Source organism: Salmo salar, chromosome 02 (assembly GCF_965601325.2).
Source record: "Salmo salar chromosome 02, fSalSal1, whole genome shotgun sequence".
NCBI lineage: Eukaryota > Metazoa > Chordata > Actinopteri > Salmoniformes > Salmonidae > Salmo > Salmo salar.
Genome location: NC_138292.1, coordinates 87,024,039 through 87,051,910, shown reverse-complemented (window position 1 = coordinate 87,051,910; position 27,872 = coordinate 87,024,039). Strand labels below are relative to the sequence as shown.

The 27,872-nt window shown below is 38.9% G+C and overlaps 1 protein-coding gene across 1 annotated transcript in view; it reads right to left on the bottom strand.

Moving 5' to 3' along the window:
• Positions 1-140: 140 nt before the first annotated feature.
• The window catches only part of LOC106593733 (uncharacterized), a 50,541-nt gene continuing 22,809 nt past the window's right edge, over positions 141-27,872 (bottom strand). Inside the window, exons 3-7 of the mRNA XM_014185113.3 lie at positions 26,816-26,831; positions 23,328-23,859; positions 17,024-17,724; positions 9,717-10,116; positions 141-955 (exon numbers count right to left, since the gene is read on the bottom strand). Of these exons, the coding sequence (XP_014040588.3) occupies positions 321-955; positions 9,717-10,116; positions 17,024-17,724; positions 23,328-23,859; positions 26,816-26,831 (2,284 nt within the window). The 3' untranslated portion in view covers positions 141-320. The remainder of the gene's footprint in view (positions 956-9,716; positions 10,117-17,023; positions 17,725-23,327; positions 23,860-26,815; positions 26,832-27,872) is intronic.

Below are 27,872 nucleotides of genomic sequence, written 5' to 3'. Positions count from 1 at the left end.
AAGTTTGGACACACCTACTCATTCAAGGGTTTTCCTTACTTGTAACTATTTTCTACATTGTAGAATAATAATGAAGACATCACAACTATGAAATAACACATATGGAATGTTGTAACCAAAAAAAGTAGTAACCAAAAAAGTGTTAAACAAATCAAAATATATTTTATATTTGAGACTCTTCAAAGTAGCCACCTCTTTGCCATGCTGACGGCAAGATGACTGATGACACACTTGGTATTCAATTCATGAAAACACAACACTGAAATCAATAGAACAAGGTGAAAATGTTTCGGCTTCTACATTGTGACATTTCATTGATGTCATGAAACTCCTTCATGTATTTTCTGATGTCTAATCAGAGATCTTTTACCAGAGTATCTCTTCCCACATTGATTACAGCTATATGATTTCTCTCCTGTGTGTGTTTTCTGGTGTGCAGTCAGCTGGCTACATGAAACAAAACTCTTCCCACATTGATCACAGCTATAACATTTCTCTCCTGTGTGTATTCTCTGGTGTACAGTCAGCTGGCTAGATGAAACAAAACTCTTCCCACATTGATCACAGCTGTAAGGTTTCTCTCCCGTGTGAATTCTTTGGTGTGTTTTCAGGCTGCTTGGAACATTAAAACTCTTCCCACATTGATCACAGCTGTAAGGTTTCTCTCCCGTGTGAATTCTCTGGTGTCTTTTCAGGCTGCTTAGATCAGTAAATCTCTTCCCACATTGATCACAACTGTACGGTTTATCTCCTGTATGGATTCTCTGATGTCTTTTGAGGTCTGCTGAAGAGGTGAATCTCTTCCCACAGTCAGAGCAGCAGTGAGGTTTCTTCCCTGTGCGTTTCCGCTGCTGTTTCTTGAGATGTTCTGATGTGGAAAGACTCTTCTCTGCCTCGTCAGCTTCATGATGTTGTTGAGGCTCCCCAGAGGATCCACGGTAGTCACGTCTCTCTCCTGTGTGAACAACAAAGACAGACAGAAGGTTAAAGGCCACAACAGCAGAAATTCACTGTTTATTTTAGCTAAACGGTGATCCCCATGATGTTGTGTACAAACTTATTTGACAATTGTCTTAATAAGACCAGTCAAGTGAGCAACAATAGCCATATTTAGTCTTATTTCTTTCACCTTAGTAGTAAAGGGGATGATTGTAGGCTAGAAATACATTTTTAAAGTTGCCTAAACCAAGCAGTGTGCCAGGCAACGTTTGGCCACCAATATAAGCCCCATTCTGTGTTTGCTAAAATTGCCGCATGAGGGCGATGTGCACACAATTTGGTTGCAGAAACTCCTCCATGCTAACGAGGAAACCACTAGTTATGGATGTAGTATATCTGGTAATGAGGAAACCACTAGTTATGGATGTAGTATATCTGGTAATGAGGAAACCACTAGTTATGGATGTAGTATATCTGGTAATGAGGAAACCACTAGTTATGGATGTAGTATATCTGGTAATGAGGAAACCACTAGTTATGGATGTAGTATATCTGGTAATGAGGAAACCGCTAGTTATGGATGTAGTATATCTGCATGGAGGAACAATGGTGAGCGAAGATTTTAGTTTTTCACAATGTATTTTGAATATTACAGCGCAAGATCAGGAGTGCTACTCAAGGAAACTCACATTAAGCTCTGTGTCTATTCACTAACTCACCACCGTGGGGGAAAACTCAGGGGAGTTCTCATAGGCTGACAGCAAAAATAGCCTCCATTTCCAGGTTGCTTATGAGTGCATTTCACACCACTATTGGATTAGAATTGTAAGGCTTGTTTGAATGTTCTGCTTATTATAATGTTTGCGTCATCCTCGCAATTCAACTGCTTTATACTTAAAAACACCAGTAAAATGCTCTTTGGCTAGCTTTTGCTATCAGTCTGTCAATGAGCATTTAGCATTTAAGCTATAACAACTGCTGCATCCAAAATAAGTATTTTGCAACTATCACAACCAAATATTATTTTATTACTAATATTATTACTGTTCAAGCAATAATCAAAACAATTGTAAGCATTTTGAGAACCCCAAAAAGTGTTTTTATTTACAAGTAATAACCTGGTAAATCTAGGCTGTTGAATGGTCCCAGATGGTGAACAGTTTATTTAGTAATAACCTGGTAAATCTAGACTGTTGAATGGTCCCAGATGGTGAACAGTTTATTTAGAAGTAATAAACCTGGTAAATCTAGACTGTTGAATGGTCCCAGATGGTGAACAGTTTATTTAGTAATAACCTGGTAAATCTAGACTGTTGAATGGTCCCAGATGGTGAACAGTTTATTTAGTAATAACCTGGTAAATCTAGACTGTTGAATGGTCCCAGATGGTGAACAGTTTATTTAGTAATAACCTGGTAAATCTAGACTGTTGAATGGTCCCAGATGGTGAACAGTTTATTTAGTAATAACCTGGTAAATCTAGACTGTTGAATGGTCTCAGATGGTGAACAGTTTATTTAGTAATAACCTGGTAAATCTAGACTGTTGAATGGTCTCAGATGGTGAACAGTTTATTTAGTAATAACCTGGTAAATCTAGACTGTTGAATGGTCCCAGATGGTGAACAGTTTATTTAGTAATAACCTGGTAAATCTAGGCTGTTGAATGGTCCCAGATGGTGAACAGTTTATTTAGTAATAACCTGGTAAATCTAGACTGTTGAATGGTCCCAGATGGTGAACAGTTTATTTAGTAATAACCTGGTAAATCTAGACTGTTGAATGGCCCAGATGGTGAACAGTTTATTTAGTAATAACCTGGTAAATCTAGACTGTTGAATGGTCCCAGATGGTGAACAGTTTATTTAGTAATAACCTGGTAAATCTAGACTGTTGAATGGTCTCAGATGGTGAACAGTTTATTTAGTAATAACCTGGTAAATCTAGACTGTTGAATGGTCTCAGATGGTGAACAGTTTATTTAGAAGTAATAACCTGGTAAATCTAGACTGTTGAATGGTCCCAGATGATGAACAGTTTATTTAGTAATAACCTGGTAAATCTAGACTGTTGAATGGTCCCAGATGGTGAACAGTTTATTTAGTAATAACCTGGTAAATCTAGACTGTTGAATGGTCCCAGATGGTGAACAGTTTATTTAGTAATAACCTGGTAAATCTAGACTGTTGAATGGTCCCAGATGGTGAACAGATTATTTAGTAATAACCTGGTAAATCTAGGCTGTTGAATGGTCCCAGATGGTTAACAGTTTATTTAGTAATAACCTGGTAAATCTAGACTGTTGAATGGTCTCAGATGGTGAACAGTTTATTTAGAAGTAATAACCTGGTAAATCTAGACTGTTGAATGGTCCCAGATGGTGAACAGTTTATTTAGTAATAACCTGGTAAATCTAGACTGTTGAATGGTCCCAGATGGTGAACAGTTTATTTAGTAATAACCTGGTAAATCTAGACTGTTGAATGGTCCCAGATGGTGAACAGATTATTTAGTAATAACCTGGTAAATCTAGGCTGTTGAATGGTCCCAGATGGTTAACAGTTTATTTAGTAATAACCTGGTAAATCTAGACTGTTGAATGGTCCCAGATGGTGAACAGTTTATTTAGTAATAACCTGGTAAATCTAGACTGTTGAATGGTCCCAGATGGTGAACAGTTTATTTAGTAATAACCTGGTAAATCTAGACTGTTGAATGGTCCCAGATGGTGAACAGTTTATTTAGTAATAACTTGGTAAATCTAGACTGTTGAATGGTCCCAGATGGTGAACAGTTTATTTAGTAATAACCTGGTAAATCTAGACTGTTGAATGGTCCCAGATGTCTTGCATAGCTTCATACGACGACCGTGATACCTTCTGAACTACAGTATATAGTGTTATAACCTCTCCTTCTGAACTACAGTCTATAGTGTTATAACCTCTCCCTCTGAACTACAGGATGTAGTGTTATAACCTCTCCCTCTGAACTACAGTATATAGTGTTATAACATCTCAATCTGAACTACAGTCTATAGTGTTATAACCTCTCCCTCTGAACTACAGTATATATATTGTTATAACCTCTCCTCCTGAACTACAGTCTATAGTGTAATAACCTCTCCCTCTGAACTACAATATATAGTGTTATAACCTCTCCCTCTGAACTACAGGATATAGTGTTCTAACCTCTCTGAACTACAGTATATAGTGTTCTAACCTCTCTGAACTACAGTATATAGTGTTAACCTCTCTGAACTACAGTATATAGTGTTCTAACCTCTCCGAACTACAGTCTAGTGTTATAACCTCTCTGAACTACAGTATAGTGTTAACCTCTCTGAACTACAGTATATAGTGTTCTAACCTCTCTGAACTACAGTCTAGCGTTATAACCTCTCTGAACTATAAAATATAGTGCTATAACCTCTCTGAACTACAGGATATAGTGTTATAACCTCTGAACTACAGTATAGTGTTATAACCTCTCTGAACTACAGAATATAGTGTTATAACCTCTCTGAACTACAGTATAGTGTTATAACCTCTCTGAACTACAGAATATAGTGTTATAACCTCTCCTTCTGAACTACAGTATAGTGTTATAACCTCTCTGAACTACAGTATATAGTGTTATAACCTCTCCTTATGAACTTCGATCAGTCATCCCTGTAGAATACTCCTTTAAAGTGGAACTGACAGCGATTGAACTACTTAACAGATATGAAACAAACAGACAATCGTAATATCAGTCAAAAATATAAAATTCCCAGTTTATGCTACAAAACCAACTTTATATGAGGTTTTTAAAACTAGGTTCTATTGGACTCAACATTCCATGATGTACACGAAGGCATTGTTGGCAGAATAGATGGATGCAGTTCAATGCATAATTAATATAATTCACTAATACATTTCTTGGTGATCCAAAAAATATTGCTATCAGGTTGTTAAATCACAGCTGGTCTGTTACATTTTTTTGCTGCCTCCATTCGGGATGCACTATTTCAGTTTCAATGGCTAAATATTTATTTATTTTTTACAACACAAAAAAAAGGACAAATGTAACTTAGGCTGTGAATCACATGACAAATTAAATTAGCAAGGGCAATGATCACAATTCAGTCATAACGTGGCTAATAGGCTAGCGTATTTATGTATGTAACAAGCTAAGAAACACAGAGCCTAACATTAGCTTGATAGCTAGCCAGCTGCTAGGAAGATGTCATGCCATTGGAGGAGGACCCTAACGTTAGCTAGCTAGCTGCTAGGAGGATGTCATGCCATTGGAGGAGGACCCTAACGTTAGCTAGCTAGCTGCTAGGAGGATGTCATGCCATTGGAGGAGGACCCTAACGTTAGCTAGCTAGCTGCTAGGAGGATGTCATGCCATTGGAGGAGTGGGAGAATGACTGACTTTTCCCCCTCATATTGTTTTTCAGTGGCTGTACACAGCTAGAGATGCAGGTGTCATTTGGTTAACTAGCAAGAACTTGAACGACTGTTATCCAGTTAGCATAACTCTTGCGTTCGCAAATTCACTCCGGCTAACTACTCCCGATTTCAGAGCACTCTCGTCTGAGTGTACCAGAGTGCAGAATAACTGATTAATTTACTAATGTGCAACACCCTGCTGAATATGACTGGTGTCAGTAACCGTAGGCAAAGAAAGTCTGATTGGCTTTAGCGTACCGGTCTGTGTAGACTGGTCCTGGACGAGACAGGTGTTTTATCAGGTTGTATTTACTGCTGAGTCTAAGTTCGTCAACATGCATTTTAAAAGACAGTGATATGGTTGGATGATAAACTAAGTATTTATATGCAGAGACATGATTCATTCGAGAACCATCTAAGCTCGTAAGTGCAAGTGTATTTTCAACACTTTTTGAACCTATTAAAAATCATAAAATGTGTTTTCTTTGCATTTAAAACAAGATTCAGCTGTAAAAAAGACTTGCAATATCTTAAAATCTGTCTCCAATAGTGATAATGCTTGGTCAGCCATTGAAGCGATAGAGTACATACATGACAGTGTCATCAGCATATAAATGAATTTGACACTTTCTTATCTCATCACCGATATTGTTTATGTAGAGTGAACAGTAATGGACCAAGTATAGAACCCCGTTAACCAACTCCAATGGCTTCGACTGGATGCTGTCAACTCTAACAGCCTGACTTCTATCCTTTAGATAAGTCATGAAACCAACGACGGCATACAATCCCAGTCCTATTAACGACACCTTACCCAAAAGTATCGCATGGTCCACAGTGTCAAAAGCTTTAGACAAATCTATGAACAAGGCGGCACAGTACTTTCTATTATCTTCTATTACGTACAGTGGCCGTAGTAGGAAGGAAGTGGCAACACGGTACCTTGACAGTAGTGTAACAATAACATAAAGTCCATCAAAAGTTTCATCCATGTTAGCAGCACCTGTAGAGTTATTTAAAGCTATGGGGGGAGCAGTGAGTATAGTCTGAAGGGGAATCGACCAATTCAGAGTATCAACCCCCAATAAGCTGAGAGAGGCTGGACTGAGGGCTTGTAGGCCTGTTGTAAGGCAGGTCTTCACAAGACATCACAGGCAACATCGTCGCCTATGGCCACAAACCCACCGTCACTGGACCAGACAGGACTGGCAAAAAGTGTTCTTCGCTGACGAGTTGTGGTTTTGTCTCACCAGGGGTGGTGGTCGGATTCGCGTTTATCGTCGAAGGAATGAGCGTTACACCGAGGTCTGTACTCTGGAGCGGGATTGATTTGGAGGTGGAGGGTCCGTCATGGTCTGGGGCGGTGTGTCACAGCATCATCGGACTGAGCTTGCTGTCATTGCAGGCAATCTCAACGCTGAGCGTTACAGGGAAGACATCCTCCTCCCTCATGTGGTACCCTTCCTGCAGGCTCATCCTGACATGACCCTCCAGCATGACAATGCCACCAGCCATACTGCTCGTTCTGTGCGTGATTTCCTGCAAGACAGGAATGTCAGTGTTCTGTCATGGCCAGCAAAGAGCCCGGATCTCAATCCCATTGAGCACGGCTGGGACCTGTTGGATCGGAGGGTGAGGGCTAGGGCCATTCCCCCCAGAAATGTCCGGGAACTTGCAGGTGCCTTGGTGGAAGAGTGGGGTAACATCTCACAGCAAGAACTGGCAAATCTGGTGCAGTCCATGAGGAGATGCACTGCAGTACTTAATGCAGCTGGTGGCCACACCAGATACTGACTGTTACTTTTGATTTTAACCCCACCTTTGTTCAGGGACACATTATTCAATTTCTGTTAGTCACATGTCTGTGGAACTTGTTCAGTTTATGTCTCAGTTGTTGAATCTTGTTATGCTCATAGAAATATTTACAAATTTTAAGTTTTCTGAAAATAAGCGCAGTTGACAGTGAGAGGACGTTTCATTTTTTGCTGTGTTTAGTCTTTGTATCTTAACATCATTGTCTGTGGTTAATCTATATTTAATCTAAATGAAAATTATACACATTTAAAAGTAACTTTTATTGACATTGCCAACTATGTAAAAATAGCCTACATAAAGCAAACAAATAAAAACATTGCAACCTGCAGTTAGAAAATATCCTGATAAAAATAAATATCCTATAATTGGCTACAGATGGCCTGTCTGCTAGGAACTGGAAACATTGTATTAACTTGGTCTGGCCCGAAGTTGGTGCTAGTTTACTTGCAACATTGTATTAAATATTCTGGGCCATCAGAGTTTCCTGCCCCAGTGAGCTCTGGACAGACACAGCTGAAGGCCAAGGGATAATTAGTAATTAGGTAGGCCTATTTTATGACGTTTCCAATGGATCCGTTTCCTGCCCCAGTGAGTTCTGGACAGACAGACACAGCTGAAGGCCAAAGGATAATTAGTTATCAGGTAGGCCTATTTTATGACGTTTCCATTGGATCAGAGGATTGTTTAATTTTTGTAACTCACACAGAGTGGTAATCTAAAGGGAGAGAGCAGGAAAGATGTTTCAATCTGCTACATTGAGGAACTATTGTCATTCTCAATGGATGTAAAAACACACTTTGTTACCGTGCTGTTTGAGGTGAAAAAAATATATATTTGAGAAGCTCTGAGACAGGTGTCTCTTGTCCATAAAAAAAAAAGATATATATATATATATATATATATATAACATTGCATGTGAACTTCAAAGCTGTAACGATTTCACACTGGCTTTGGTTAAAGGCAAATACAAACACATACTAGTAGTCAAGCTATAATTTTGACCTTATGGATGGCCAATCCTTGTATTCATAGTGTAGTGAATTCAGGGGGTATCCCTGAGCTTAACTCAAACCTGGGTCCAGCGACTGTCAAGCCAACACCTTATAACTGTTACACCAAGATGTCTGAACTTCTTGACGAGGTCGCTACATTAGCTTTCTCTATGAATTTGAGAGTGGTTACATTTCTCCAGCCCCCATCACTCAGCTGTTTACCAAACCAAGTCTCAGGGCAGCCTGTTTCTGTTTAAAACCTAGGTTGTCCGTTTAAAAAAGCCACATCAATCAACCAATATGCAGTCCAAACAATAACAAAGCTGTAATTCCACCACTGTTTAGGAAATAAGATGATGATGGGTCTGGAGAAATGTAACTAGTCTCAAATTCATAGACAGACCTACGGATGCAAGGACTGACCATCCATGATATCACCATTATAGTTTTAACCATGTTGAGGCTATACAGTGTTGATTTACATTGTTTCTAAACATTGGAGTAAAAAAAGCTTATTTGGGGTTCTGATGGGGTACAACAGTTTAACTAAGCTCATGAGGCATCTGTTATATTCTTCAAGAATCAATGGCTATACAGTGCATTTGGAAAGTATTCAGACCCCTTCACTTTTTCTACATTTTGTTACAGCCTTATTCTAAAATTGATTAAATCAAATGTTTTCCTCATTAATCTACACACAATACACTATAATGATAATATGAAAACCTTTTTTTTTGCACATTTATTAAAATAAAAAACATGAATAAGTATTCAGACTATGAGACTCTAAATTGAGATCAGGTGTATCCTGTTTCGTGACTCTCAGACCATGAGAAACAAGATTCTCTGGTCTGTTGAAACCTAGATTGAACTCTTTGGCCTGAATGCCAAGCATCACGTCTGGAGGAAACCTGGCACCATCCCTACGGCGGCAGGGACTGGAGGACTAGTCAGGATTGAGGGAAAGATGAACAGAGCAAAGTACAGAGAGATCCTTGATGAAAACCTGCTCCAGGCCACTCAGGACCTCAGACTGGGGGGAAGGTTCACCTTCCAACAGGACAACGACTCTAAGCACACAGCCAAGACAACGCAGGAGTGGCTCCGGGACAAGACTCTGAATACTTTTTTCTATGCAGAGAACAATGGGAGACAGTCCCCAAAGTGTGCCAAGCTTGTAGTGTCATACCCAAGAAGTCTCAAGGCTGTAATCGCTGCCATAGGTGCTTCAACAAAGTACTGAGAAAAGGGTCTGAATACTTATTAAATGTGATTTCAGTTGTTTTTTACAAAATTGCAAAACTGTCAAAAAATCTGTTTTTGTTTTGTAATTGTGTGTAGATTGATGATGGAAAAAAATATATATTTAAACCGTTTTAGAATAAGGCTGTAACATAACAAAATGAGGGGAAAGTCAATGGGTCTGAATAATTGAAAAGTCCAAATAGGGATGAGGCAATGGCGGATTTCCCCTTTAACACCACACATCAGTTCAACAACTGCAGAGTTTGTGCCTCTGTTTTTAAGACAGTACTTACTAGTGTTAATCAGGGAACGGTTTCCCAAAACCATCTTACGGCTAAGTTCATCGTTAGAACCATTGGATGCCTTAATATGGCTTTGGGAAACCGGACCCAGATATCCAATTTCCTCCTCCTTTTTCAATGTGACAGTCATCCCCCCCTCCTCCTCCTCCACGCCTGCATCTTCCTCTGTCTCTTCCTCCTCTTCTTTAACTGTAACTTCCTCCTCCTCTTTCACTCTGAACGCGTCTTCCTCTTCTTTCACTGAAACGTCTTTCTCTTCTTCTTTCACTGTAACAGCTTCACCCTCTACTTGTTTTTGTATAGTGACATCCTCCTCTTCCTCCTCTTCTTTGACGACAGCTTCTTTAGCAGGAGGAGAGTAGCTTCGTGAACTCATGGTCGGGGATGTTAGCTAGGCTAGTGATAACGTAATCAGCCCGCTAGCTGACTAATAACATCGTAAATATGAAATTAAATCGGATAACTAACTAGACGACAGGAGTGGGTTTAAAACGCAGTGGCTAATATACACTAAAGCGTCTCAAGCGCTTTATTGGTTCGGCTATTTTGTCTAGCAAGCTACCAAGGTGTCTGATTAACTGTTGTTGCTATTGAAAGAAGAGTTCCGTCCACTACATTATACGTCACACTAACAGCATTACCTTAAATTCCCAGACCGCCATCTGCTGATTGGAGTGGGTAACGCAGTTGAGTAAAATGTAGATTTAATTTTCAGACAAAAGGTTAACGGTTGGAAGCATGAGTTTTTACCCGCCAATGTAACAACACAGTGTGGTTAAAGACTTAGTAACGTAGAAGCAGTCACAATATGTACAAAAAATGAACATGCTTAACGTTAATTTTGTCACACCAGACTCGATCAGGTCATGCAGTTTGAAATATCAAAACGAACTCTGAACCAACTATATTAATTGTGGGACTGGTCGAAAAACATGAAACATTCAAGGCAATTTAGATAGCTTGCTGTTGCTAGCTCATTTGTCCTGGGATATAAACATGGAGTTGTTATTTTACCTGAAATTCACAATGTCCTCTACTCAGACAATTAATCCACAGATAAAACGGTAAACCGAGTTTGTTTCTAGTAATCTCTCCTACTTCAGGCTTCTTCTTCTGAGTCAAATACTAAATGTTCAGTGAATGTGAGTATATTTGGGTGGTTTACGTAATTAACTTTCCTACTAACCTTCTAAAAGTTGACGTGCCAAAATCTTACCAAAACATTCATTATTCTACTAACTATGCTCACCAATGTAGCTGACCGATGTAGAGAGAGACAAGTGCCTTAGCAGAATGTTTTTTGTGATGGGGTAATACAGTTGAAACATTTGAGGCATTTATAAGTTACAGTTGAAGTCGGAAGTTTACATGCACTTAGGTTGGAGTCATTAAAACTCGTTTTTCAACCACTCCACAAATGTCTTCTTAACAAACTACAGTTTTGACAAGTCAGTTAGGACATCTACTTTGTGCTTGACACAAGTAATTTTTCCATAAATTCTTTACAGACAGATTATTTCACTTGTAATTCACTGTATCACAATTCCAATGGGTCAGAAGTTTACATACACTAAGTTGACTGTGCCTTTAATCAGCTTGGAAAATTCCTGAAAATGGGAGAAAAAAAAATTCTGATCGGTTAATTTACATCATTTTAGTCAATTGGAAGTGTACCTGTGGATGTATTTCAAGGCCTACCTTCAAACTCAGTGGGAAAATGGGAAAATCAAAAGAAATCAGCCAACACCTCAGAAAGAAAAATTGTAGACCTCCACAAGTCTGGTTCATCCTTGGGAACAATTTCCAAATGCCTGAAGGTACCACGTTCATCTGTACAAACAATAGTATGCAAGTATAAACACCATGGGACCACGCAGCCGTCATACCGCTCAGGTAGGAGACACGTTTTGTTCTGTCTCCTAGAGATGAACGTACTTTTGTGCGAAAAGTGCAAATCAATCCCAGAACAACAGCAAAGGACCTTGTGAAGATGCTGGAGGAAACAGGTACAAAAGTATCTATATCCACAGTAAAACGAGTCTTATATCGACATAGCCTGAAACGCCGCTCAGCAAGGAAGAAGCCACTGCTCCAAAACCGCCATAAAAAAAGACAGACTACGGTTTGCAACTGCACATGGGCATACAGACTGTACTTTTTGGTCTGATGAAACAAAAATAGAACTGTTTGGCCATAATGACCATCGTTATGTTTGGAGGAAAAAGGGGGAGGCTTGCAAGCCGAAGAACACCATCCCAACCGTGAAGCACGGGGGTGGCAGCATCATGTTGTGGGGGTGCTTTGCTGCAGGAGGGACTAGTGCACTTCACAAAATAGATGTCATCACGAGGAAGGAAAATTATGTGGATATATTGAAGCAACATCTCAAGACATCAGTCAGGAAGTTAAAGCTCGGTCGCAAATGGGTCTTCCAAATAGACAATGACCCCAAGCATACTTCCAAAGTTGTGGCAAAATGGCTTAAGACAACAAAGTCAAGGTATTGGAGTGGCAATCACAAAGCCATGACCTCAATCCTTTATACATTTTGTGGGCAGATCTGAAAAAGCGTGTGCGAGCATGGAGGGCTACAAACCTGACTCAGTTACACTAGCTCTGTCAGAAGGAATGGGCCAAAATTCACCCAACTTATTGTGAGAAGCTTGTGGAAGGCTACCCGAAACGTTTGACCCAAGTTAAACAATTTAAAGGCAATGCTACCAAATACTAATTGAGTGTATGTAAACTTCCGACTTCAACTGTATATTCTTCAAGAATAAATGGCTATTAGGGCTGACCCCAATTAGTCGACTAGTCAATTGTTTGGTCGATAGGCTGTTGGTCGACACAATATTTTTTTTGTCAAACAGTCGCAAATATACAGTATTCAGACCCCTTGACTTTTTCCACATTTTGGTACGTTACAGCCATATTGTAAAATTGATTCAATTGTTTTTTCCCCCCTCATGTATCTACACACAATACATCACAATGCCAAAGGAAAAACTGTTTTTTAGAAATATTTGCAAATGTATATTTATATAAAAAAGGAAATATCATATTAACATAAGTATTCAGACCCTTTACTCAGTACTTTGTTGAAGCACCTTTGGCAGCGATTACAGCCTCGAGTCTTCTTGGGTATGAGACTACAAGCTTGGCACACCTGTATTTGGAGAGTTTCTCCCATTCTTCTCTGCAGATCTTCTCAAGCTCTGTCAGGTTGGATGGGGAGCGTCGTTGCACAGTTATTTTCAGGTCTTTCCAGAGATGTTCCATCGGGTTCACGTCCGGGCTCTGGCTGGGCCACTCAAGGACATGTGTTGTCTTGGCTGTGTGCTGTGTGGGTCATCAAGGATCTCTCTGTACTTTGCTCCGTTCATCTTCCCCTCGATCCTGACTAGTCTCCCAGTCCCTGCCGCTGAAAAACATCCCCATAGCATAATGCTGCCACCACCATGCTTCACTGTAGGGATGGTGCCAGGTTTCCTCCAGACGTGACGCTTGGCATTCAGACCAAAAAGTTCAATCAAAGTTTCATCAGACCAGAGAATATTGTTTCTCATGGTCTGAGAGTCTTTAGGTGCCTTTGGCAAACTCCAAGCGGGCTGCCATGTGCCTTTTACTGAGGAGTGGCTTCTGTCTAGCCTCTCTACTATTATGCCTGATTGGTGGAGTGCAGCATAGATGGTTGTCCTTCTGGAAGGTTCTCCCATCTCCACAGAGGAACTCTGGAGTTCTGTCAGAGTGACCATCGGGTTCTTAGTCACCTCCCTGATCAAGGTCCTTCTCCCCCAATTGCTCAGTTTGGTCGGGCGGCCAGCTCTAGGAAGTGTCTTGGTGGTTCCAAATTCTTCTATTTAAGAATGATGGAGGCCACTGTGTTCTTCAAATTAATCGGTATTGGCTTTTTTTGGTCCTCCAATAATTGGTATCGGCGTTGAAAAATCATAATCGGTCGACCTCTATTACAAACTTCTTACGTTTTTAAGAATGATTGAGGGCACTGTGTTCTTGAGGACCATCAATGCTGCAGACAGTTTTTGGTACCCTTCCCCAGATCTGTGCCTCAACACAATCCTGTCTCAAAGCTCTACGGACAATTCCTTCCACCTCATGGCTTGGTTTTTGCTCTGAGATGCACTGTCAACTGTGGCACCTTATATAGACAGCTGTGTGCCTTTCCAAATCATGTCCAATCAATTGACTTTACCACAGGTCGACTCCAATTAAGTTGTAGAAACATCTCAAGGATGATCAATGGAAACAAGATGCACCTGAGCTCAATTTCGAGTCTCTTAGCAAAGGTCTGAATTCTTATGTAAAGAAGGTTTTTCTGTTTTTTATTTTTAATACATTTACAAACATTTCTAAGAACATGTTTTCACTTTGTCATTATGGGGTATTGTGATGTCATTATGGGGTATTGTGATGCCATTATAGGGTATTGTGATGTTATTATGGGGTATTGTGATGTCATTATGGGGTATTGTGATGTCATTATGGGGTATTGTGATGTTATTATGGGGTATTGTGTGTAGATTGATGAGGAAAAGTTTTTATTTAATCAATTTTAGAATAAGGCTGTAACGTAACAAAATGTGGAAAAAGTCAAGGGGTCTGAATACTTTCCGAATGCACTGTAGGTCTATCCATTGGTGGGAGATGGACATTTAAGCTGATCAACACTCTCTTTAAATAACTAACTTGTTGACTGATTGATCCATTCTACCTTCCATCCTGAAATGAATGTTATAATATCTGTACATTATAGGAACACCTGTAATTACAAAAGTACAATGATTAATGTTTTGCGTTAGCTTTGAGATTAAGAATCAGTGGTAGACACCTTGTAAGTGCATGAAGAGGTCAACTGTACCAAAATCATATGACTGTTTGTTGAAACTATACCTTCAGTTCCTGTTGATACTATGTTCCTGTCTTACCTCTGCTTAACACATGATAGCAATAAGAGGAAGAAGGATTGGGAGACCAACTGCCAATAACTCAAAAAGCTTAACTCTGCCTAGCAGAAACATCTTTGTATTAGCAACTATTATTTGTGAGCTTATATGGTATTACAGTTAAGGGACATCACCTTGGGCGGGATGAACCTCAGTAGTGAATTAAAAAACGGAAAACACCATCTTGAGAACTGAGTGTGTTTCCTTCCATATTGCTGTAAGTGTAAACTCCGGGTTACAATCCTTATTAAACAAACTAACCTCTGATCAAAGAAGTTTCCTGTATGAACATAGGGTAGAATTCGCTAACAATCCCTCTTCAGCCTTCCTCTTAAAGGGAAAGTAATCTAAAAATAAAATAACTGAAAGTAATCAGATTACATTACTGAGTTTGGGGAATCCAAAAGTTACTTTACTGATGATACTTTTAGACAGGTAACTAGTAACTAACGAATTACATTTAGAAAGTAACCTACTCAACCCTGGACACAGTATATAGGTCTCTCCATGGGTGGGAGATGGACATTTAAGATTATCAACACTCTCTTTATATTACTGACTTGTTGACTGATTGATCCATTCATCCTTCCATCCCTCCTCATCCTTCCTCTCCTCTGAAGACCCAGTGAGGGTGGAGCTCAGTCAGAGAGCTGTTGAGGGACTGGTTAGGAAGAACACTTCTACAGCCAGAGGTGAGAGGTCACACATGGTTTAGATGGAAAACATTTATGTCCTCTTGGGAATACAGATATGCATCTGTTGGTCACAGATACTCTGGCAATACCGAACATAATGCCCATCCCGGCAGATCTAAACCTAATTTGAGGAAATTGTGACTTTTGTGCATCCAGACCAAATGCAGCTTGGAGTGATCAGATGACAGAAGTCACATTTAGGTGCCAGGTGTAACTGAGGCCGTAGATGCTTCATATCCATTACTTTAAGTGTTTAACATAATATGACTAAATGTGTTTCTCTCTGTGTTGCAGGGGCAGTCAAGAAAAGGAACGGCAAGGCCACATTACATGACATAATCAGAGCTGTGGGAGACCACCTCAAGTCCCTGGTAGAGCCGGGGGTGGTGTTTACCACTCCACCACGCCTTCAGCAGGCTGGAAAAGTGGGATTGATCTGTTTGATCCATTTGTTTGTTTCAGTTTTCAGTAGTTGAATCATTTGACGAATTGTTGATTTCAACATTTTTCATTTTCAACAAAAATGCACTGAATTGGTTAAAGTCGGCAGTTGGGTTAATTTGTTGTAATATATTCAAATCAAATCAAGCTTTATTTATACAGAACATTTCCGACATGGATGCAACACAATGGGCTTCACAGGAAAAAACGAATAAAAATGGATGAAAATAAAAACAGAAATATTTACTACACAACAATCATAAGGATAAAAAACTAAAGAATAACAATAAAAGCTGAAAGACTAATGAGCATTCTAAGGAAATTACATTGATTAAAATAGTAAGAATAGGATGTAATATCCAACCAAAAATATAAGCTTGTTTTACTACATTGATAGTAAACAACATAATTGTACCAATAAAATTCAGTTATTAATCATAATTATTTATGCAAGTATTACAAAAATGCTAATATTATTAAATATCAAAACCAAATGTACAACCCTTTGTGAATATGTATTGGCAATAATTCACTTAATGGTGAGGCATGGAATAATAAAACATGTATCTTTTGTCAGGCTGGATGTTTGAAATATGAGGTGATTTGAGTCATGCTTCTTCAGTAGTGGAATAAAGACAATTAGCACTTGAATGTTGACAAGAAATACTGGACTGATGTAGGATTGTTAATAAAATTGATTATAGACCAATTTATTATACTGTGTCCATGTGTTGCAAGGCTGCAAGTACATTGAAATTAAGTTGTTTTCAAGACATCTTTTCAACTTTCAACTACAACGTAGTCTTCTTTTCATAACGACTTTTTGTCAGTCACTTTTTGTCAGTCACTTTTTGTTTATCACATAAATAGTACTCTTCATTTCAATCCATAGCACGCTGAAATCAATAGATAAGGGCAAACATGTAGGGTTCCTTCATTATGACATCATTAAAATACTCCTATTACATTGTGACATTATTTCATTGATATAACGTATCTCTTGTCACATTGATCAGAGCTATGATAATTTTCTCCTGTGTGTGTTCTCTGGTATGATTTTGAAAGTCCTGATTAAACAAACCTCTTGCCACAGTCAGAGCAGTGGTAAAGTATATTTCCTGTGTGTTTTCTCTGGTGCAAAGTCAGCTTTCTAGATTCAGTAAAACTCTTCCCACATTGAACAACTCATTCATGAATGAATTGTCTGATGTTTAACCAGAGATCTTTTATCAGAGTATCTCTTGTCACATTGATCACAGCTATGAGGCTTTTCTCCTGTGTGTGTTCTCTGGTGTGATTTTAAAAGTCCTGACGAAACAAAACTCTTCCCACAGTCAGAGCAGATATAAGGTTTTTCTCCTGTGTGTATTCTCTGGTGCACTATCAGGCTGCTTAAGTGCCTAAAACTCCTCCCACATAGATCACAGCTATAAGGTTTCTCTCCTGTGTGTGTTCTCTGGTGTGATTTTAAATGTCCTGACAAAACAAAACACTTCCCACAGTCAGAGCAGCTATAAGGTTTTTCTCTTCTATGGATTCTCTGATGTATTTTTAGGGTTGCTAAAGAGGTGCAACTCTTCCCACAATCAGAGCAGCAGTGAGGTTTCTCTCCAATGTGTTTTCTCTGGTGTACTTTTAGTGAATCTGATCTTGAATAACTCTTCCCACAGTCAGAGCAGTGGTGAGACTTCTTCCCTGTGTGAATTCTCTGGTGTGCTTTCAGTGAATCTGATCTTGAGTAACTCTTCCCACAGACAGAGCAGTGGTGAGATTTCTTCCCTGTGGGTCTCCGCTGGTGTTTCTTGAGGTGTTCTGATGTGGAGAGACTCTTCTCTGCCTTGTTAGCGTCATGATGTTGTTGAGGCTCCCCAGAGGATCCACGATAGTCCTGTCTCTCTCCTGTGTGAACAGCAAAGTCAGACAGAAGGTTAAAGGCCCACAACAGCAGAAATCGACTTTCTTTTAGCTAAAAGGTGATCCCCATGATGTTGTACAACAATTACATCCTTAATGAATGTTTAAATGCTTTTACAAACTTATTTGACAATTATCTTAAAAAGACAGTCAAGTGAGCAATAATATACATATTTTGTCTTATTGTTTTCACAATAGTATAGTGGATGATTCTTGACTATAAATAAATTATTGAGTTGCTGAAACCTGAAGCAGTGTGCCAGATTACTTTTTGTCTATTGTTGTACAGCTACAGTGCTGCTCTTTGTTCACAAAACATTAATCCTTGGGAAACATATTATTTAGAAAAGGAATACTTTCACCAAATTGTCTAAATGGATTCTCTGAACATTATCTCACCAGGTTCCCCCATTAGGCAAACCATTAACAGTATTACATTGTCTATTGTTGTATATCTACGGTGCTGCTCTTTGTTCACGCCCATTTAGCATCTTTCACAACCTCTGGAGCCTTAGACCCGCCCATCTCTTAAAGAATTCACATTGGAACATGAGAATGTGGCCATGTGATAAAGCAGTGAGGCTTAAAAAAAACAAATATTTCAACAATAAAATACTTTATTAACTTCAAGTACTAAAAGGTAGTAGATTACAATTAGGAAAAACCTAAAACACATGAAGGTCAAACCAATATCTAGACTGAGGCCTATATCATCAGATCCTTTGAGTAACTCTGGTTCAGGTCATTAAATGAACAAATTCATCTAGCCTGAGAGCATATTTCTGTCCTGCCCTTTGGACCAGGACATGTAATGTTCACGGCCTTTTCATTGAAAAAGTGAAAAGGCCGGGTCGTGTCCAGTCCAGGGGATGCTTTCACCTCTCTGGGAGGAAGGACGTCAACAATGAGCAGCAGCTGAAACCTGGTTCCATCTGAGTGAAAGCTCCTTGGCCACAACAACACCAGGCTCCAGACAATTAAAACTGTAAAGGAGGAAAGTAGACTAAAATAGTAATTCAAAGCTGTATACCAGCAATAACATGAATTGACCCCCAAGTCCAAGCAACAAGCTCAGAGTACAAAGACAAAATACCTGAAGTATTACTTGTTCACCCTCGACCGTCTCCTTGTACTGGTAGACAAATTACAGAAAAATAGGTTAAAACATGAATTCATTAATGTCCTATAGCTTGTTATTGCCTGTAGACTGCGGTAATTAAATGCCCTTTTCACACTTAACCTGCTTCCAGCCCAACAATGGAAATGCAAACAAGATAACTAGCTAGATTGAGCCAACATTTAGCTTCATAATTACCAACTGGCTAGATGTAAATTATATTCATCTAGCTAGCCAGCTAGTTGAACATGCAAAAAAATCATTTCATAATGTCTAGCTAGCTAGCCAGCCATCTTAGCATGTGTCCCAATCAAAACCAAACATTAACAGCAGAACGCAACTGGCCAGCTCAGCTAGCTGTCTTAACGTTGCTTCATCCCGCAACGAGACATCTGTAAACAATGGCAAGCTATAACGGTACCTGTATGCAACTGTCTAACTAGCTCTATAGCTAATATGAAAATGACTTTTTGATACAGTTGAGACAATACCGTATGTACCTGTAGGTATCTTGGCATTTTAACTGTAGACTCTTACTAGTGTATGGATTATGATGATTCACAGCAGACTGAAACACTTTCTAAATAATCCTTCCCACTCAGCTTCAACCAGTTCAGACTGCTTTATCCACAGTAGACAGAGCTGTGTTGATACCAGCAGCTGTACTCAGGACAACCAGTTCAGACTGCTTTATCCACAGTAGACAGAGCTGTGTTGATACCAGCAGCTGTACTCAGGACAACCAGTTCAGACTGCTTTATCCACAGTAGACAGAGCTGTGTTGATACCAGCAGCTGTACTCAGGACAACCAGTTCAGACTGCTTTATCCACAGTAGACAGAGCTGTGTTGATACCAGCAGCTGTACTCAGGACTAGAAGTCGACCGAATAATCGGAATGGCCGATTAATTAGGGCCGATATCAAGTTTTCATAACAATCGGAAATCGGTATTTTTGGACACCGATTTGGCCGATTTTTTATTTTTTATTATTATTTTTTAAACCTTTATTTAACTAGGCAAGTCAGTTAAGAACACATTCTTATTTTCAATGACGGCCTAGGAACGGTGGGTTAACTGCCTTGTTCAGGGGCAGAACGACAGTTTTTTTCCTTGTTAGCTCAGGGATTCAATCTGCAACCTTACGGTTAACAAGTCCAACGCTCTAACAACCTGCTTTACGTTGCACTCCACGAGGTTACGCGAATGCAGTAAGAAGCCAAGGTAAGTTGCTAGCTAGCATTAAACTTATCTTATAAAAACCAATCAATCAATCATAATCACTAGTTAACAACACATGGTTGATGATATTACTAGTTTATCTAGCCTGTCCTGCGTTGCATATAATCGCTGAGGTACATGTTGCTCCAACCATAAACATCAATGCCTTTCTTAAAATCAATACACAAGTATATATTTTTAAACCTGCATATTTAGTTAATATTGCCTGCTAACATGAATTTCTTTTAACTAAGGAAAATGTGTCACTTCTCTTGCAAACAGAGTCAGGGTATATGCAGCAGTTTGGGCCGCTGGGCTTGTTGCGAACTGTGAAGACTATTTCTTCCTAACAAAGACAGCCGACTTCGCCAAAAGGGGGATGATTTAACAAAAGCGCATTTGCAAAAAAAGCACAATCGCTGCACAGACTGTACCTAACCACAAACATCAATGCCTTTCTTAAAATCAATACACAGAAGTATATATTTTTAAACCTGCATATTTAGCTAAAAGAAATCCAGGTTAGCAGGCAATATTAACCAGGTGAAATTGTGTCATTTTGCGTTCATTGCACGCAGTCAGGGTATATGCAACAGTTTGGGCCGCCTGGCTCGTTGCGAACTAATTTGCCAGAATTTGACGTAACTATGACATAACACTGAAGGTTGTGCAATGTAACAGGAATAACGTTTTGTTTTCGAGATGATAGTTTCTGGATTTGACCATATTAATGACCTAAGGCTCGTGTTTCTGTGTGTTATTATGTTATAATTAAGTCTATGATTTGATAGAGCAGTCTGACTGAGCGGTAGTAGGCAGCAGCAGCTCGTAAGCATTCATTCAAGATAGCACTTTCGTGCGTTTTGCCAGCAGCCCTTCGCAATGCATTGCGCTGTTTATGACTTCAAGCCTATCAACTCCCAAGATGAGGCTGGTGTAACCGATGTGAAATGGCTAGCTGGTTACCTGGGTGCGCGCTAATAGCGTTTCAAACGTCACTCGCTCTGAGACTTGGAGTAGTTGTTCCCCTTGCTCTACATGGGTAACGCTGCTTCGAGGGTGGCTGTTGTCGATGTGTTCCTGGTTCGAGCCCAGGTAGGAGCGAGGAGAGGGACGGAAGCTATACTGTTACACTGGCAATACTAAAGTGCTTATAAGAACATCCAATAGTCAAAGGTATATGAAATAGAAATCGTATAGAGAGAAATAGTCCTATAATAACTACAACCTAAAACATCTTACCTGGGAATATTGAAGACTCATGTTAAAAGGAACCACCAGCTTTCATATGTTCTCATGTTCTGAGCAAGGAACTTAAACGTTAGCTTTTTTACATGGCACATATTGCACTTTTACTTTCATCTCCAACACTTTGTTTTTGCATCATTTAAACCAAATTGAACATGTTTCATTATTTATTTGAGGCTAAAATGATATTATTGATGTGTAATATTAAGTTAAAATATGTGTTAATTCAGTATTGTTGTAATTGTCATTATTACAAATATATAAAAATAAAAAAATTGTCCGATTAATCGGCATCGGCTTTTTTGGCCCTCCAATAATCGGTATCGGCGTTGAAAAATCATAATCGGTCGACCTCTACTCAGGACAACCAGTTCAGACTGCTTTATCCACAGTAGACAGAGCTGTGTTGATACCAGCAGCTGTACTCAGGACAACCAGTTCAGACTGCTTTATCCACAGTAGACAGAGCTGTGTTGATACCAGCAGCTGTACTCAGGACAACCAGTTCAGACTGCTTTATCCACAGTAGACAGAGCTGTGTTGATACCAGCAGCTGTACTCAGGACAACCAGTTCAGACTGCTTTATCCACAGTAGACAGAGCTGTGTTGATACCAGCAGCTGTACTCAGGACAACCAGTTCAGACTGCTTTATCCACAGTAGACAGAGCTGTGTTGATACCAGCAGCTGTACTCAGCTTCAACCAGTTCACACTGCTTTATCCACAGTAGACAATATACTATTTTTTATGTTGAAATGCCTCTCCTGTGAAGTAGTGACGTGCGAAATACACCCAGCTTTCTGTAACGGATCACACGTGACCGACCGGCTAGATTCTGTCTTATGTAGCAACATTAGAAATTGTGTTTTTAACATTGGATAAAAGTAGAGACTCAGGGCTAGAAAACTCAAGGCTGTAATCACTGCCAAATGTGCTTCAAAACAAAGTATTGAGTAAAGGGTCTGAATACTGTTAATGTGATATATGAGGTATTTTTGGGGGGTATTGTATGTAGATTGATACAGTGGAAAAAATGGATTTAATCCATTTTAGAATAAGGCTGTAACTTAAGAAAATGTGTAGTCGACTGAATCAGTTATAGAAAGACCCATTTACTATATAGCCATTGATTCTTGAAGAATATAACTTATAAATGCCTCAAATGTTTCAACTGTCTACCCGACCAGAAACCAAAACATAAGCTTTTATATCACCACTATTGGTAAGCTAACACTGTATAGCCTCAATCTGCTTAAACTATAATTATGACATCATGGATGGCCAGTCCTTGTATTCATAGTGTAGTGAATTCAGGGGGTAGCCCTGAGCTGAACTCAAACCTGGGTCCACTGACTGTCAAGTCAACACCTTATAACTGTTACGCCAAGATGTCTGAACTTCTTAACGAGGTCTCTAGGTTTTGGGTTAAGGTTACTACAATAGCTTTCTCTATGAATTTGAGAGTGGCTACATTTCTCCAGCCCCCATCCCTGAGCTGTTTACCAAACCAAGTCTCAGGGATGACATTTTTTTTCTATTTAAAACCTAGGTTACCCCTTTAAAAAAGCCACATCAATCAATCAACCAATCAGCAGTTCAAACAACAATAAAGCTGGAATTCCACCACTGTTTTGGTAATAAGATGATGGATGGGGTTGGAGAAATGTAACTGCTCTCAAATTCATAGACAGACCTATGGATGCAAGGACTGACCATCCATGATATCAACATTATAGTTTTAACAATGTTGAGGATATACAGTGTTGATTTACATTGTTTCTAAACATTGGAGTAAAAAAAAGCTTATTTGGGGTTCTGATGGGGTACAACAGTTGAACTAAGCTCATGAGGCATGTGTTATATTCTTCAAGAATCAATGGCTATAAATAAATTATAAAAAAAAAACAAATATGGATGTAGCAACTGCATATTTCCCCTTTAACACTAAACATCAGTTCAACAACTGCAGAGTTTGTTCCTCTGTTTTTAAGACAGTACTTACTAATGTTAAATAGGGAACGGTTTCTCAAAACCATTTCACTGCTAAGTTCATTGTTAGAACCACTGGATGCCTTTAGATGCGTTTGGGAAACAGGGCCCAGATATCCAGTTTCCTCCTCCTCCTTTTTCAATGTGACAGTCATCTCCCCCTCCTCCTCTTTCACTCCAAAAACGGCATCCTCTTTCTCTTCCTCCTCTTCTTTTACTGTAACATCCTCCTCTTCTTTCACTCTGAACGCGTCTTCCTCTTCTTTCACTGAAACGTCTTTCTCTTCTTCTTTCACGGCAACAGCCTCTACTTGTTTTTGTATGGTAACAGCCTCCTCTTCATCCTCCCTTTTCACTCTGAACGAGTCTTCCTCTTCTTTCACTGTAACTTCTTCCTCTTCTTTCACTGAAATGTCTTTCTCTTCTTTCACGGTAACAGCCTCACCCTCTACTTGTTTTTGTATTGTAACAGCCTCCTCTTCCTCCACTTTCACGACCTCTTCTTTAGCAGGAGGAGAGTAGCTTAGTGAGCTCATTGTCGGAGATGTTAGCTAGCTAGGCTAATGCTTACTTAACCAGCCCGCTAGCTGACTAATAACAACAACACCGTAAATATGAAATGAAATCGGATAACTAACTACACGAGTGAAGTGGGTTTAAAACACAGTGGCTCTATGAAGGCGTCCAAAGAGCTTTATTGGTTCGGCTATTTTGTCTAGCAAGCTACCGAGGTGTCTGAATAACTCTTGCTGCTGTTGAAAGAAGCGTCCCGTCCACTAGATTATACGTCACACCAACAGCATCACCTTAAAGTACCAAACCGTAATCTGCTGACGCAGTTGAGTAAAATGTATATTTAATTTTCAGACAAAAAGTTAAAAGGTAGGAATCATGAGTTTTTACTTACCAGTGTAACAACATAGTGTGTGTAAATATGTAGTAAATTAATTGTAGTCATGATGTGGTTACCTATTAAGTACAAACAGTTATATTTTTTTGCGTTATTACTTGTTTTTTCCGACATCTTCTAAACTACACACAATGCATAATTTTGCAATTTCAACTTGATATACTCTGTGATTCCGAGGTCGTATGCTAGCTCGGTAGCGAGCTCAAGATAGCTAACGTCAGCCACACCTCATGCTCTTCACGGACTGTGTGGCCAAATATTTGTATAATTTACCCAAGATAGACCAGAGTTTATCGTTTCCAAAGGGAGCAAATGAATCATAGTGGACAGAACAAGCAGGGAAGTGGGCAGAGCCAAGCAGGAGCTTGCGAGATCCTATTGGCGCGTTCTGGTATTTATTTGCATATTTCGTTTAGGAAACGCCTACTCTATGAAGTTTACCGGCGTGAAATAACTCAATTCGGCCTTACACTCTTAAACAACGCCATTTTTTGGAAAACTTTGGCAGAAGGTAATGTCTACAAAACGTAGTCCACTCTGTTTATTACACATTCTAGTTATGGAAACAGAAAACTGTATTGAGATCAAACGTTTGATCAATGAGAAAATCAGCAGAATGTCGGCCAGAATCCATCTGACAACTTCTTCTCCCACAGGGCTTCCTCTCATCACCATATTTGGTAGTGAGTGGAAACGCCAAACGGATGTTTCACATTTATTCATCAGGTGAAATATCTGGCTCATTGTTCTATCTGTAGTGGTTGTGTTACACTGTTACATTAGGTGGTGGGCCGAAGCTGAAAATAGTGAAATTAATTGGTCCCAGTCGAGGGAGGACCTGCATTCTTGTATATGACAGTAAAATATTCTTATGACGACTATAACATTTGTTGGCACCTTCAATTCTTGCACATTTTCTCATACAAATTATATTTTAACACTGTCCGATCAGGCAAATTTGCCGAACTCCTAAACTTGGAACCAATCAGAGGTCCCGTACATACCCCTTGTGATCAAGGCAGCCAATGGCCTGCTATTATCTACGATATAACTACAGCCTCTTGTGAAACGTGAGCTACTGCCTTAAGAGAAACAGATAAATCTATCTCCCAAAGACTGAAATAAGATAAATATATGTTTTAGAGTGCATTTCAAATATTCAGCATGCAATAAGAATTCTCTTGATAATATGAAGAGGTAACTCCACCATTTATCCAATGTATTGAAAGCTTTCCAATGTTACAGTTTGAATAGCCTAGCCAGTTACTGTAAATGTCCATTTGTGTTTCATTAGCTAGCTATCCGTCAGTGAATTACATTTTTAATCATATTTAGACTTGTTTAACACGTTTTCGTTACTACATGATTCCATATGTGTTACTTCATAGTATTGATGTTTTCACTATTATTCTACAATGTAGAAAATAGTCCAAATAAAGAAAAACCTTGGCATGAGTACGTATCCAAACTTTTGACTGGTACTGTATGTAAATGTGATAACGTTTTTTTTATTTGTTTTATATACATTTGAAAAAAATCTACATATCTGTTTTTGCTTTGTCATTATGGGGTATTGTGCATAGATTGATGAGGGATTTTAAAATGTTTTAATACATTTTAGAATAAGTCTGTAACATAACATAAAGTGGAAAAAGTCAGGGTGTCTGAATACTTTCAGAAGTATTCAAAAAGTAGCACATATTAGCACAAATTTTTCAGTCTCTAACTGTGCATCTCTGAGCAGGTTAACTCAATCATTTAATGCTAATACATCAATTGCAAGATATTTGCTCCTTGTTCCTCGGCCTCTGAAAAAATTGCATAATGGTAAACCTAGTCACTTGCATCTTAAAATATTCTGAGTGGTGACGCAAGGCTCACAACCTTGGCTAAATCCACTGGATTCTATTATGGGCCCTATAGCATTCACATGGTAATAGAGTCAGATTGATGAATGTAGTTTATTATTATTATTCAACATCATTATTACACATCTACAAAATGGAGACCCCCTCATCCTCAGTCGATGGGGATTTCCACCAAGCTACAAAATGGTTGGATCATTTCCACCAACCTACATAATGGTTGGATCATTTCCACCAACCTACATAATGGATGGATCATTTCCACCAACCTACATAATGGTTGGATCATTTCCACCAACCTACATAATGGTTGGATCATTTCCACCAACCTACATAATGGATGGATCATTTCCACCAACCTACATAATGGTTGGATCATTTCCACCAACCTACATAATGGTTGGATCATTTCCACCAACCTACATAATGGTTGGATCATTTCCACCAACCTACATAATGGATGGATCATTTCAACCAACCTACATAATGAATGGATCATTTCCACCAACCTACATAATGGTTGGATCATTTCCAAACTAAATGGTGACTCATCCAGTTGATGAGTATTTGTATATTACACTACAATTTCAAAATGTTCAACAAAAATGTACTGGATTGGTTGAAAAGTGATAAAACTTACATAGTATGCGCACCAGAGTGTCTATAGACACCTCAAGCACTGAGATGCAGTGCGTTAGACTGCTGCGCCACTCGGGTGCAGAGTACACATTGGTCCATCATACTAAGATGGACCAAGATATGTGTTGCTTTTGCACATATTTGTTCATTGGTTTAGCAAGAGTGTGTTGATTGGTCAGTCATTGGGTTAATTTGTTTTGCAATATGTTCAAATCAAATCAAGCTTTATTTATATAGCACATTTCAGACATGGATTTTTCCTGCTTCACAGGAAAAAAAACAAAAATAAAAGAAATATTTACTACACAACATAAGGATAAAAAAAACGAAAGAATAAAAGAATAAAAACTGAAAGACTAATGAGCATTCTAAGGAAATGCCATTGATTAAAATAGTAAGAATAGGACGGAATATCCAACCAAAAATATAAGCTAGTTTTATAACATTGTTAGTAAACAATATTATTGTACCAAAAAAAAATTGTCAAATAATTATGATTACTAAATGTTACATGAAATATAAATATTTTGAGATATCAAACTGAACACCCCTTTTAATATGTATTGGCAATAATTCACTTTTAAACTTCACTTAAAAAAAAAAAAAAAGGAGATTAGATGTCGGGCATCAATTTTTCTTAAAAATATTGTTGCTATTTTGGTGGGAGGAGCCCAATGTCAGAACAGTTATAATGTGTCCAAATCAATAACCAATATGCAGAAACAGTTTGTGATATTGAAAACCTGAATATAAAATGTACTATCTACACCAACACAATAATAATCATATTCCTTGAATATTTTTAAATGAGCTCCTTATAAACTGCACAAGCACCAAAAACACTGTTGTTTTGACAAGTAGCAATAAATCCCTGATATCTGTTAGGGGGGAAATCAGGTTGTATGTGCTGTTGAAACTAACACAACTAAATAAAACACATGAAAATGGGAGATATATTTTACCTCACTGGTTAGAGGACAACCTGCAGAAAACAGTCAGCTACATTTTGGAGTGATGCATTTAAATGTAGGGGTCCCCAAAACTAAGAGAAACCAAACACTTATTTGTCGTCCCTCATCAATATCACATTGAAATCAATTGAGTGAGGGGGGAGATGAGGTTGAACGTCCTTGTTAAAACTAAC